The sequence below is a fragment of the Styela clava genome, chromosome 5 (assembly GCF_964204865.1).
Source record: "Styela clava chromosome 5, kaStyClav1.hap1.2, whole genome shotgun sequence".
NCBI classification, from domain to species: domain Eukaryota; kingdom Metazoa; phylum Chordata; class Ascidiacea; order Stolidobranchia; family Styelidae; genus Styela; species Styela clava.
Genome location: NC_135254.1, coordinates 15,633,894 through 15,646,574, shown reverse-complemented (window position 1 = coordinate 15,646,574; position 12,681 = coordinate 15,633,894). Strand labels below are relative to the sequence as shown.

The 12,681-nt window shown below is 33.6% G+C and overlaps 1 protein-coding gene across 1 annotated transcript; it reads left to right on the top strand.

Annotated features, from left to right (window-relative positions):
• The first annotated feature begins 1,091 nt into the window (after positions 1-1,091).
• Positions 1,092-10,865, top strand: LOC120344823 (integrin alpha-9-like). The gene is made up of 22 exons (XM_039414136.2): positions 1,092-1,164; positions 1,822-1,853; positions 2,165-2,315; positions 2,670-2,755; positions 3,306-3,545; positions 3,659-3,862; positions 4,092-4,231; positions 4,443-4,591; positions 4,971-5,137; positions 5,513-5,610; positions 5,862-5,984; positions 6,315-6,471; positions 6,696-6,833; positions 7,236-7,324; positions 7,675-7,770; positions 7,894-7,999; positions 8,111-8,242; positions 8,667-8,798; positions 9,074-9,214; positions 9,528-9,632; positions 10,091-10,222; positions 10,346-10,865. Exons 1-22 carry the CDS (start codon positions 1,092-1,094, stop codon positions 10,463-10,465), a joined length of 2,811 nt encoding a protein of 936 aa, XP_039270070.2. The 3' UTR covers positions 10,466-10,865.
• The last annotated feature ends 1,816 nt before the right edge of the window (positions 10,866-12,681 follow it).

The following is a 12,681-nucleotide window of genomic DNA, read 5'->3' as shown; positions in this document are numbered from 1 at the left end:
TATGTTATCTGCTCGGTTATCAAGGCAACAATACTGATGAAGAAGTTTGTTTCAACTTTCAATTATGACTGCTATTTCTGAACCATTGCGACCCACGCCGTTACCAATTGTAGTGTGGCATTGTGGATCTTGTAGATTTGGTAATTGGGAAATATGGCCTAAACACATAATGTTGGGATACTAAAACAATTCTACTTAAATAGCATAAACCTTTATAAATGCCTATTCTATCATAATACAGTAGAGACCAGAAGTTACGGCAAATAGTAAGATTTCAAGGTACTAGAAGTCAGGGAACGCGACTATAGTTTACATTTGATAATACTGTCTGTAGCAAAATCGCACAGTAGAAATGAGCCAGTGCCATAGCGCCTCCAGTGGTGAGGTCCGAAATATTTTAAAAACATTCACATTAAAAATTGGTTGTTCTTCGAATACTTGTGTCAACTTTAAATCTACGATATAGCATTTTGGCTACAATGTTTACATGTAATAGTCTATGAGTAACTCATATTCATAATTCAGTTTTATATTGCGCGATATTATTGATGGACTGGTAGAAACACCCAACATAATTAGTAGTAACTTTAAGGTACAGTACGATGTACGATTTTCGCGTTTTTGAATTATTGTTGTCTCATATTAATAAAGGAATTCTTTTAACAATAGTGGAAATTTCTGATAATAAGCGCAGAATACCCTTAAAATGATCTGATAATCAATTTTTTAATCACTCTATCAGTCCTGTTTAATGTAGACAGTGAATGTTGAATGAAAACTTCGGAATTCGATGAAAGACGAACTAATATCAATTCATACAAATCGGATATTGCAAATAAAAAATATGGTATAAAACAGCGTGTGTGTACGCACCAATGCTATATGGGCGAATAGTTTGATGGTGCTGAATTTCAAGTTGAGGGGGGAGTTCAAAAAGCAGGATAATAGAAAACATGATGAACAATCTAAGAACAACTGTAGAGGTGTATTTCAATATATATTTCTTGTTATGTTCTCAAATATATCGCTTGCACATCTACTATTCAAAAGCGTTGCCAGGTTTTTATTACTTAGTTTATGAGAACATAACGATGACACACGAATTCGTCATGTTCTTCATATGTCCTACTTGTATAGTCGACACATATTACAAAGTAAGAAAAGGTATAACATGGATGACTCAATAGTATATTATTTCATATTCTTTCGTTTAAATGTCATCACGTTTCAGGCTAGGCGTTCTTCATCATTTTGCGCTGTAGCGAACGATAAGTACATGACATGCGTTTGCCTTTTATGGATTGGCCTCCTCTTTGGCAGGTTTGTCTCGTGTATGTGCATTGCGCACGCCGGAAGTGCGTCACGTCCCTCAGCTTTCATACGGCTGAGGTTTATTTGCGACATCAGTTTGAAACAGGCTTTCATGGAGAGCGGTTGTGTGTTGCGCCATCTTGAAATATGAAAGACCCCGTGTTGATGTCGGAGTAACAAAGCTTATTTTTACTTATCAGGTGAGCATTTAGTATTTAATTACTAAAAAGGATATTTTCTTCAATATTTCAGTACTATATTTGGCGTTTAAAAATTATAAAAGATAATACTCGGAATAGTCGTTAATACATTAGATAGTTTTTAAAATTACTCCATCAATTATTTTTGGAGAAATATACATTACATTATTTAGGAATAATAGGATGTTTAATCAGTAATTTGTTGAGCTAAAATTTAAAAATGATTTGAAATTAATCTTTACGTATGCCCCTATTCCAAATAAGCATCAGTGTTTATATGTACGCTAAGTATTTTATATTTAATTTTCAGCTGTTTTATTTTACCCTCACCGAGACATAAAAGTAAGTACCATTTTTAATTTTCTACGTTATGAAGAAAGAAGAAGAACATAAAACTGCTCAGTCAAATTTAGCTTAAAAGTGTACCTTTTTTGCCAATAAAACATTCTTCATTGTACAGTCGTGTTTACTCCGCGCCGCATAACGCAACCGCATCGCTGCTGCATGAGTGTGAGAGAGAATGATTGTTTGTTTGATTGTGTTTGATGAAGGTGGTTATTGCAATACAGTGCTTAAATTTTATATTTTGTGCTCACTTTAACTTTTAAACATCGTTTTCTAAATTTGTTTTTTAATTTGTTATCGTAAAACAGAACGGACGACTCTATCTTGGTGCAGTGGGAGCCTATGATTGGTCTGGTACAATCACAAAATATGATACCGTCGACGCTGACACACCTGATATTCCAAAATACAAGGACGTGCAAAAAGTACTTCCAAATAGAACAAAGGAGTCATACCTCGGTAAGTGGAATAGTGATTATATATATTTGATGACGCAATCCGATAAACAGATCTTATGATTATATTTAGTTGAAATCAACCTCATTTCCGCGTCTGACTAAATCAAGTAATTCTAAATATTTATATCTAACACTATCGTTGCATTATTCGTTAGTCATATATTTAACTTTGTGCCAGATAAGAGGAATAAGAATCAATTAAAAAAACAATTAAAATAGAAAAGTTCCCGATACTAATTTCGTTTCAAATTATTGATTAGAAAATACCGTGTATTCCCAGTATTGTTCAATATCTATTATTTATTATACTACATTAAAATGATTTATGTATTAACCTTATTTTTGATCATTACAGGTTATTCCGTGATCACTGGATTTTTTGAAAGCGGGTCAAATGAGTATGTCGCGGCTGGAGCACCAAGATATATGCTCATGGGAGCTGTAAGTTCTTTGTTATGTATGTAATGTATTTTTGAAGCGATAAGTTTCAACATCTCAATAATTTTGAGACATTACTTAAATCAAAACGAGCGTTTTCAGGTTATAAATTCATATAATGTGAACCTGCGTTCACGCTTATTCAAAATATTGATTATTGCAAATCTCGTTATAAATTCAGTTTCAGTCGTGTTTACCATGAATCACTTGTCTGCACGTTTTGGTCTCTTTTGCACGTTCGCGACCTTTTTTGTTTCAGTATTTTATGTAATTACTGAGAAATTATATCATCAGATCACGATTTTGGCATTATTTTAATGCTGTTAAAATGCCACAAAAGTTCCCTTAAAGTTTCAACGTAATCGGTATTATAATTAGAAACTTGAAATATGACGTTTGATGTCAATTAATCAAATTAGAATTATGTACATTCACTTAGAGACTATTCTGAACTGTATGAAATCAATTTGATCAATAGAAATAAGTTACCAAAAGTTAACAATGTTAATTTTACTTGGCATGGTTTCATAAACATGATATTTTGTTGTCGTAGGTGGTTGTCTATCGACCCGAAAATGGCAACGCTCAATTTCATGACCACGTCACATTAATGGGACACCCAAACACTCGTCAACTGGGGGCGTATTTTGGCGGGAGCGTCTTGACAACTGACGTAAACAATGATGGCAAAGACGACTTATTAATTGGTGCACCATTGTATGTTGGTGATAATTACGACGAAGGAAGAGTGTTTGTGTATGTCAGTCAACCCAGCAATACTCTGAAAACCTGGGTAAGAATTCTCAGTTTGACACTTTTACACAAATACCATGATAGCTTTATTTTACTACAGAGTGCATCTGGTAAAAATATATCAGGAAACCAAATATTTTTGGTAATTCTTAGGCGGATGACAACTATAAGCCTCTGGAATTGTTTGGACAACATTTGATTGGTGGAAGATTCGGAACTGCCATGGCAAGTGCTGGAGATTTGAATATGGACGGATATAATGACGTCATCGTTGGAGCTCCGCTCACGGAAGGTGACCGCGGTGCAGTCTTTGTCTACCATGGAAACGCAAATGGTGTTGATGTAAACGCAAAACAGGTTAGTTGAATTAATATATAATGCGGGAATACACGCCAAGATTCATCTGATTATTTCCCCATCCAATCTTATATACAAATATTGTTAATTCATGCAAGCTTTCGTCCTGTCACAGTATAAATACAACAACGTCCTTTACAATGTAACGATTACCATGAGTTGGCGACGCAGAGATAAGTCGTCTTCCCAATACTAATTAATCATTATTCATGATATAATATTTCTGCAGAAAATCTTGGCATCAGAATTGACCGGAGTCCAGCTCAAATATTTTGGACAATCTTTGCAAGGCGGTGTAGATCTGGACGGAAACAAGTATCCGGATATTGCCGTTGGCGCACCAAAAAGCGACACAGTTGTTATTTTCAGGTATCATTACTTGGAAATTGTAAGCGAAATCTATAGTTCATGAATACGGAAGATATTTTCTGGATGGGAATTGTTAAACTTTAAAATATCGACCGTCACGTTATTTAATGTAATCCCCATTTCAAGCAAACTATTTGCCTCCAAATTTCCTACCCGGAAGTAATACGTCAGGAAACGTCACAAAGATTTAATGCTATACATTTACGTTCAGATCACGGCCCGTTGTAAATATTGAAGCCACGATTAAATACAAGTCCAAGGTTATTGACATTTTCGAATGCATTGACAAAAACTATCAGAATTGTTCTTCAATAGAAGTTTGTTTTACTGCTTCTGGAGTTACAGTTGAAGACACAGTTGGTAAGTTTCAATAACGTTAATATTGATCTCTTAATAAGTACATGTACGATTGCAACTTGTTCACTTATTATATCAGAGTATCGCATCTTTGCTGATGATCTATTTAATTTACATCGAACTATTTTCAAATTACATTTTATGATTTCTTACGCCAAAAAGTATGCAATTGCATCCATTTAGTTTCCACGATTTCCTGAGTTTTAGGGGTAAATCACCATGGTCGACGCATGTTGTGAATTCAATTAAAAAACATCACATCACGACAACACGATGATATAATAAATAATACATCATTTCAATATCCCGTCGAATGAAAAACTATGCCTAGCGATCCTATTTCAAAAAAGGAAGAAGAAATTTCAAAGAATTTTTTCCACAGGCATGACTTTTAATCTGACGTTGGATGTTGACAAAGTCGGTGCTGACAAACGTTTAGAATTCCGTTCAAGTCCTAATCTTGCTGTTCCCGGACAACCAACATGGACCGAGCCAATACAACTTGCGCGAGACAACAAGCAGTGTGTGACTAAATCAGTTCATATGAAGGTATCGTTAAATATGTCACTTGTATTGTTTTGATCAAGTATCAAGACGAATGATTAACAAAATGATGGTTACTCAATTACCGATGACTTTTGATAACTAAATTAAAACACTAACTAATGAAATAATCATCTCGTGATTATGGCAGCATCAAAAAGTGCGATATTTCATACCGATATCGAACATCGTTATGGTGTAAAATAATCGTAATTTGTGATGGTGACGGATATCTGCATTTTTTGTTTCAAAATATATTTGAGTACAATGAAACCCTTAATAATATCTTAATTCTCCTCACCAATGAATGAATCTACTGCAATGAGATGTAGAAATGATGCTATGATGGCAAGTAGTATAATATTTATATTTTCTGTTCAGTCGAATATTAAAGATTACGATTCCCCAATCAAAGCTGAAGTAAAATTCGACCTCTTGTCTTCTCACACCGACAAACCTCTTTCTTCAGTTCGAGATCCGTGAGTATTTTTTCACAGTTAAAAATTTAGGTCTCATTTCAGATATATGATTTCAATACGACCTTTTTTTCCGTTCAAGTTTTGTCCACAATATCATTAGATTTTGATGTAGTATAAATATAAATATTTGGTTTGTGGAGAATTTCAAACTTTTCACACTTTTCTTTTGGTTTTAAATTATCCATTGCATACTGAAAATAAGTTTTTTTTTCTGTATCCATTACTTTAACCAAAATGTCTTTAAATTATAGAAACAAACCAAATATTAAACAAGATGTCCTGAATTTTGCAAAGAAATGTGGAGATGAAGGAAAATGTGAATATGATCTAAAAATCGATGCCAGTTTGAAACTGCCACCATATAGCACAGCTGAGTATGTACCTTACAACATACCCTACTAATAATACAACGAGGTCGAAAATTTCAAAAAAATGACTCAGAGGATGTGTCATCATTCTCATATTAATTTATCTACTCAATAGTAGGTTAAATAAGTTGGGACAATATGCCATACTTATCTAGCATGAGCAATAAGATATGTGGCCTGAGTGGCCGTCCTTGTTGTATTTTTGATTATTTACAAATATTCCTGGGGTTATTGCAAGAGGTTGCGGCAAGAACCTGGTATACGCAGTCACTTGGTAGACGATATTTTATTCCATAAATTGGTACATCTGTAAACTTACTAAATCTTTTTCCGTAGTGGTAAAGATCTGACAGACGGTGGAAAAGTTTTGGTTGTTGACCAAAAAACAGCATCAGTTCCTGTAACCGTGAAAGTTAACTTGACTAACAATGGCGAAAATGCTTTCGATACTCGAATAAAAGTTACTTACACATCACAAATCAGTTTGAGCACGGTAAGAAATTTTACTCGATATAGTCTGAAAATTGTAGGTGTTATAAATTATATATTCCCACCAAGACATTCTCACCTACTCGAGCCTATGAATTCTTTTAATATTTCCGTTATTCTGTTTAAAGTTTCGTAATTTACCCAGTAAATTTGGAGGGGTTCACGGGTATGCCTAATGACATAGTTAGACTATAACATTTTTGTTAACACTTACTATTTCAATTCTAGTTGGTCAATCGAATAGCAAATCCTCCATCAAATTCGTGCATGGTTGAAGACACTGATCCAGTAGATATTGGAAACGGATTGAAAGAACAAATTCTTCGATACAACTATAAGACAAACATCATGCGACAAAATGCATGGGTAGGTGTTTAGGAAATATTTTCCCCTGTGTATAATGTACTGACTCGATTGGTTGTGTGACCTAAGTGAGCCGTAGCTGTCTCAGTAGGTTAAAACACTCATAACACATTTATTCGGTACTCTGTACCAGATTCCCCTCATATATCGAGTCTATTTGTTAAATTAAAGTACCTGGTCTGAGTCGAGTTGTGTGTTAATTCAGTCGATACCAAACGAGTAATGGCTTGGTCCGTCACAATCATGTCTGATTGGTTTTTGACCAGCTATTCGGTATAAAAATGATGTACCTATTACAAAGTGTACGAAAGCAAAAATTACTTATTTACACAAATACTAAAAACTCGGTGTTTTTCTCTCACCATTGATGAAGCAGAATACTGACATCATCTTTTTCTGTTCCAGTGCTATTTTGAATTCAATCTGATCACAGAAAACTTGAGAAACAATGGAACTTTAGAAACTTTTACAGTTGACGTCACAGCATACACAAGGTAAACAGAATACAAATGATTTTTTTTCTGGAAATTTTACAAAAATGGAACCAAATTTGGCAGCATGAGGTTGCGACGTGTATCGCAATCATACTCTGTGATTGATGAATATATATGAGAATATACAGAATTACATACTTGTATATACTCCAAATATATCCATAAATCGTGTTAAAGAATGTCAATAACTATTATTATTGATCATTTCATTATAAGCAAAAATTCATTCATTTTTTTATATTTGTAGTAGGCATCTGACTTATACAGATAAATCCTGGTACAATTAACCAGTTTCTCCAAATAAAATTAAATACATAAAGGAATAAAAATCAAATATTGGTATTTTTCAGTGACTCTTCAAGTTCTTCAATAGAAAAGAATTCAAAGGACAACACCTGGGCCCAGTCACCTCGAATAAAATACAAATCAGATGTCTCATTGAAAGAGTAAGATATCTCGTATTTAAATTTATTAGTTTCAATTTTGAACATATTTATTTACTTCGTTGTCCTAATGTATGTATCGCCCTGCATAGTCATTATGCTATATAAATGTATTATGTTTTGCAGAGGTGAAGAATCCGAAATATCATTCAATTACACCACTGCAGAATCTAACATCACTTCGATAACTGAAATTGGAGGAAACGCTTCTGATATTTTAATTGCCATGGAGGTGCGTGAGCCCAGTTGGAAATCTGACTATATTATTGCATTTTGTTTCGTCGTAGGAAGATGAGAATATTCTAAACTTACTTTAATATTCTAAACTTAATATATACTTTAGATTCGAGGATCTGGTTACAGTAACATCCCTGTTGTCGATACTTCCCTGTCCTATCCATTGAAAACATCGCACGGAGACATGCTCATGTATTTATACAAGGTGGAATGCTCACCAGATGATCCCAACAGCAAGGTTGATATTTAAAATTGTTATTAAAAAGTATAAATTGGCTTCACTATAATATATTATATACTTCTTTCTGGGGACATAAAAAATGGCTTTCATCAGGTACCATTCGCAATAGCTAACTTTATTTGAAGTAAATTGGATATGATGTTTGAATTTCATGAGCTGGCTTTCTCATTATTTGAACGCAGTGCATAAAATAACTGCAAAATCGCGCTAAAACCAAAACTAGGTGTTTTTATATCAGAGCAGGAAGGTCTTTTGAAACAAATCACAAGTCATGAACGTTTGCGAACTGCATTATATGAATATGTGTTGGGTTAGTATTGTACTCCATTCCACCATTACAATGATGCCACAACGTTACTGTTATTTCCGTGTATTCTATCTATGTCTACGCATAGCTAACAACCAATCCTATGTCATTCAGGCTTCATGTTATTGCGATGATTCAAAAATTAATACTTACAATTTGACTTTGGATGCACCGAATGAAAATAACACCAATGGAAGCTTTGTAACTATTACTCCACCACAAAGACCAATTGACATGTCAACTTTCGTAAGTTATTTTATTTAAAATGAATATTTATGAGATATAATGTTGTTAATAATAAATGTATATATGCAGTGTCAAAGTTCACCACTTAAACAAGGAAGTAGAAAATAGCGTAGACTATTATGATTAAGTATATTGCGTTTTAGATATCATACTTCCTAGTTTATTATAAATTAATTTTCAATTCAAAATTTGACGTAGAACTAATATTCATTTACACGAGTCGTGGGAATAGTCACGCATTAATATTATTCACGTACTTCCTTGTATATTGACAGGATTGCTATTCGGAGAATGGCGGTAAAAATTTCACGTGTGAGACATTGAGATGCGTCATTTCGGATCTGCGACTTTCAGAACTTATTCGATTCAAAGCGCACTTCCGCTTTTGGAGTTCTAGCATTGATTTCAATGACACGGTGAGAGTATATAGAGCAAGTAGTAATTGCTACCTACATTTCCTATAAGATTTTTGAATGAGAAAATAAGCTTTGAAAATACTTTCATTTGAATCTGAAAAAAAAGTATAAAAAAATCATGCTCTGTCAATCTTTTACCTAAACAAACAAAAATAGCACGGTGCTAATGTTCGAGGAAGGTTCCCAACACGCTTTCGAGTACTCATACAGAGTCTTATAAGAGTATTGTACAAATTTTTAAATTGTGAGGTTATCGATAGATAAATATCTAACTATCATCAAAATTTTAAATTTGTGACAATTTTTCTTTCAGGATTTCGATGAGTTAGAATTGCATTCTCGATACTCGGTTAACACAAACAATTCTCCTTATATTGTTGATGAGAATGGTGACAACGGTATTACCGAAACTAAACAGGTAAAATTAACTCTCTCTATATTATATAGTATATTGTCGTGTAGGATAACAAAAGAGAGCAATGCTCAAATATATGGACACGACGGCCAAAACGGAGTAGTCCGTGTATGCAATCTGTAACAGTAGACTACCGGTACCGCCTGATCACCAGATTACTAAAGTGGAACCGCCACAAGATGCGCATTTTAAGTTTGATGACGTCGTCGCACACAAAAAAAAACGAATACCTTGGAGCCCACAGGAAATTTTAAAAGAACTAAATTAATACCCTTCTAGCGCAAAAATGCGATCTTTAACCACTGAAGAGCACTTATTTCAAAACAATTGATCCTGTAGTTAATGAGAAACAATTTTAACAGAAAAATTGTAATAATTAAACAATCTGCATGCCCATTTCGTGTCCAATAAGATGCTTCCATCATACATAGAGTAACTAACTTAATATTGTTTTCTGTCAGGTTATATCGAAAGCGAAGAAATACGAAGCAACCGCAGCTCCCGAACCCACTTCTGATAATTTATGGATTTACATTGTTGCCGCGATCGGAGGATTACTGCTCCTTATTCTGCTTGTACTTATTTTATGGAAGGTACAATTTACTTTAATATTTTTAATACTCTCAGTACTTTCATTTCGATTTTAGAGTATATTTTCTGCGTTATATTTGCGCCAAAATACGAAATAATATAATGAAATATCCCCTCTTTATCAGGCTGGATTTTTCAAGAGCAAATACGCTGACATGAAAAAAGATGCCCAAGATGATTTAGATGACGAAACAGATTTTCAAGGAAATGGCAATGGAAATTCAACAGCAGATATGGTTGACTGATTTCAGCACAAAACCAAGTTTAAAGAATAGTTTTGATTCTGTCAGTCACAGAAACCAAACAAATAAATTAAAGAGCCAATGCTGCCTTTTAGCTACATATCGTACACTGTTGCATTAGCATGCTAAACACTGTTAAAAATGCGTTACATTAACTTGAATTTCGAACGTGGCTAAATCTAAGTAGCACCGTAAATTGATGTTAATTTTATCGCACTTTTTAACATTGAATCAGTAATTCTAGAAAATTGTTGTATTGTACCGTATTTTGCTTGCTTTTATTTCTTATTTTTATTATTAATATTATTATTAGTACTTTATCTGTTTTTGACATTGTTGTAACAATGATTTACATAACTAATTTTTGACATGAGATATCATTTTCATCTTCTCACATTACGAATTAGTAAAAAGAAAATTGAATTAAAAGTAAATATTTGTCATAATTTGATAAAATCAAAATAAAAGAGTTTACGAATTATATAATCAAATTTAACAAATTTTTAAAAACATACTGAAATTTTTATCGGATAATCAACAAAAAAAATTTGAAAATGAGAATTTTTCTACAGCTCACGATCTATTATTCACCTTTTTTTTGTTGTTTTTAACATACACCTTTCTTGCTGTTATTTTGTTGTTTTTATTATTATTATCATTTTAATATTCATGTGTTTTAATATACCTGCCAGATTCATCATGAGCATTTTATTTATAAAGAAGTGATATTCAGTAAACATGCCTGATGTTTTTATGATTTTCTTTGCTTAAATACGTGAAATTTTTGGCCTTGATATAAAAATTTTGCTGCAAAATGCTCTTTGCAATGATAAAAATTGCCAATGATTTCTATGTACACTGATTTGAGGGATGCCAGGTGTAGACAAGAAACTAGAATATATGTAATTGCAGCTTTTAATTAAAAGGGGTCCTGTTTCATATTGCAGTATTCAACGTACCGATATATTATCCCCAATCTGACTTTTTCATAGGTTAGTATAACGTACAGTATTGTGTTGCCAAATGTCCATATATTGTAAAGTTCCATAATCGAATTATTTCAAGTAACAGATACATGAAAATACGCATACACCTTAATACAACTATACCATATTGACGGTCACAAACTATATCGCGCTCAAAATACAATCAGTCCAACTCTTCGCGAGAGGGATCACGTGATCAGTCTTTTCTCGCCCCAGCGAATATCGTTAGAAACCATACAAATAAAGTGAATATTGTCTCGTTCAGTACATGCTATGTGGTGTCCATTAACTAAAGGGTATTTAACAATATAAATGACTTAATTGTATAAAACATAATAAAAATTGCCCGCGGTAGAGTAGAGAAAGAGAGTAGAGAGCCACATGCGGCTCGCGAGCCGCGGTTTGCCCACCGTTGATATATGGTATTCTTTTTCTCATAGTAGAGTATGCGACCAGGGTCTAACATTCTCTAAGATATATTTAAAAAAAAGTTTGACTATAATACATTTATTCTTTTGATTTCGTTTGTTGTTGTTTTTTGGCGCTGCTGAAGTATACGCACCAATATGGAGGTACTAATTTTGTTCGCCTACTTGACATCAAGTTGTGTAAAAGAACTGGGGGTATATTCACGTGGCGAACACAGCCAGTTCCCAAACTTGTAATAGAACTAAAATAGGAAAAATCTGAAACAAATTATGGCCTAACCCCTAACCTGGTACACACACTACGGGCGTACCCTTTTTTGGTAACCGTCATATGTCCTTCTCAGATCGCCTCTCGGGAGAAAATGCCTCAACTAGGAACCATTCGCGATAACTATAATTCTACATTCAATTAAATTGTCTGTGATTTGTTAATTTTTGGGCTGTAATACATTTATTCTTTTGCTTTCGTTAGTTGTTTTTTATATAATAATATAAGTGATACCTAAAATTACAGTGTGACATGTATACGCGCTAAAAGCAAAACTAGGTATTTTTTCAATGATAATAAAGGAACACAAGCGTTGAGACTTTCTAGAAGAGGGCCACAGATCATCATAGAACCAATGGTTTAGAGCAGGGGTATACAACATTTTTTTGTCGGTGGGCCATACTTCAGACATCTGGCTGAGCCACACACACAAAAAAAAGTTTGTTTATATATACACAACGAATTACAGTACTAAAGTCACCGGGCAAAACGGCGAGAAATTCAATGCAGCGATAAGAGCAAACACTAAATGGCTTG

What these genes read in the sequence shown, in the direction of transcription:
- LOC120344823 (XM_039414136.2), top strand. Translation starts at nt 1,092, where the DNA reads ATGACACACGAATTCGTCATGTTCTTCATATGTCCTACTTGTATAGTC. An exon ending in GCATTGATTTCAATGACACG is followed by an intron (nt 9,215 to 9,527) that starts GTGAGAGTATAT and finishes TTTTTCTTTCAG; the next exon opens with GATTTCGATGAGTTAGAATT. An exon ending in GTATTACCGAAACTAAACAG is followed by an intron (nt 9,633 to 10,090) that starts GTAAAATTAACT and finishes GTTTTCTGTCAG; the next exon opens with GTTATATCGAAAGCGAAGAA.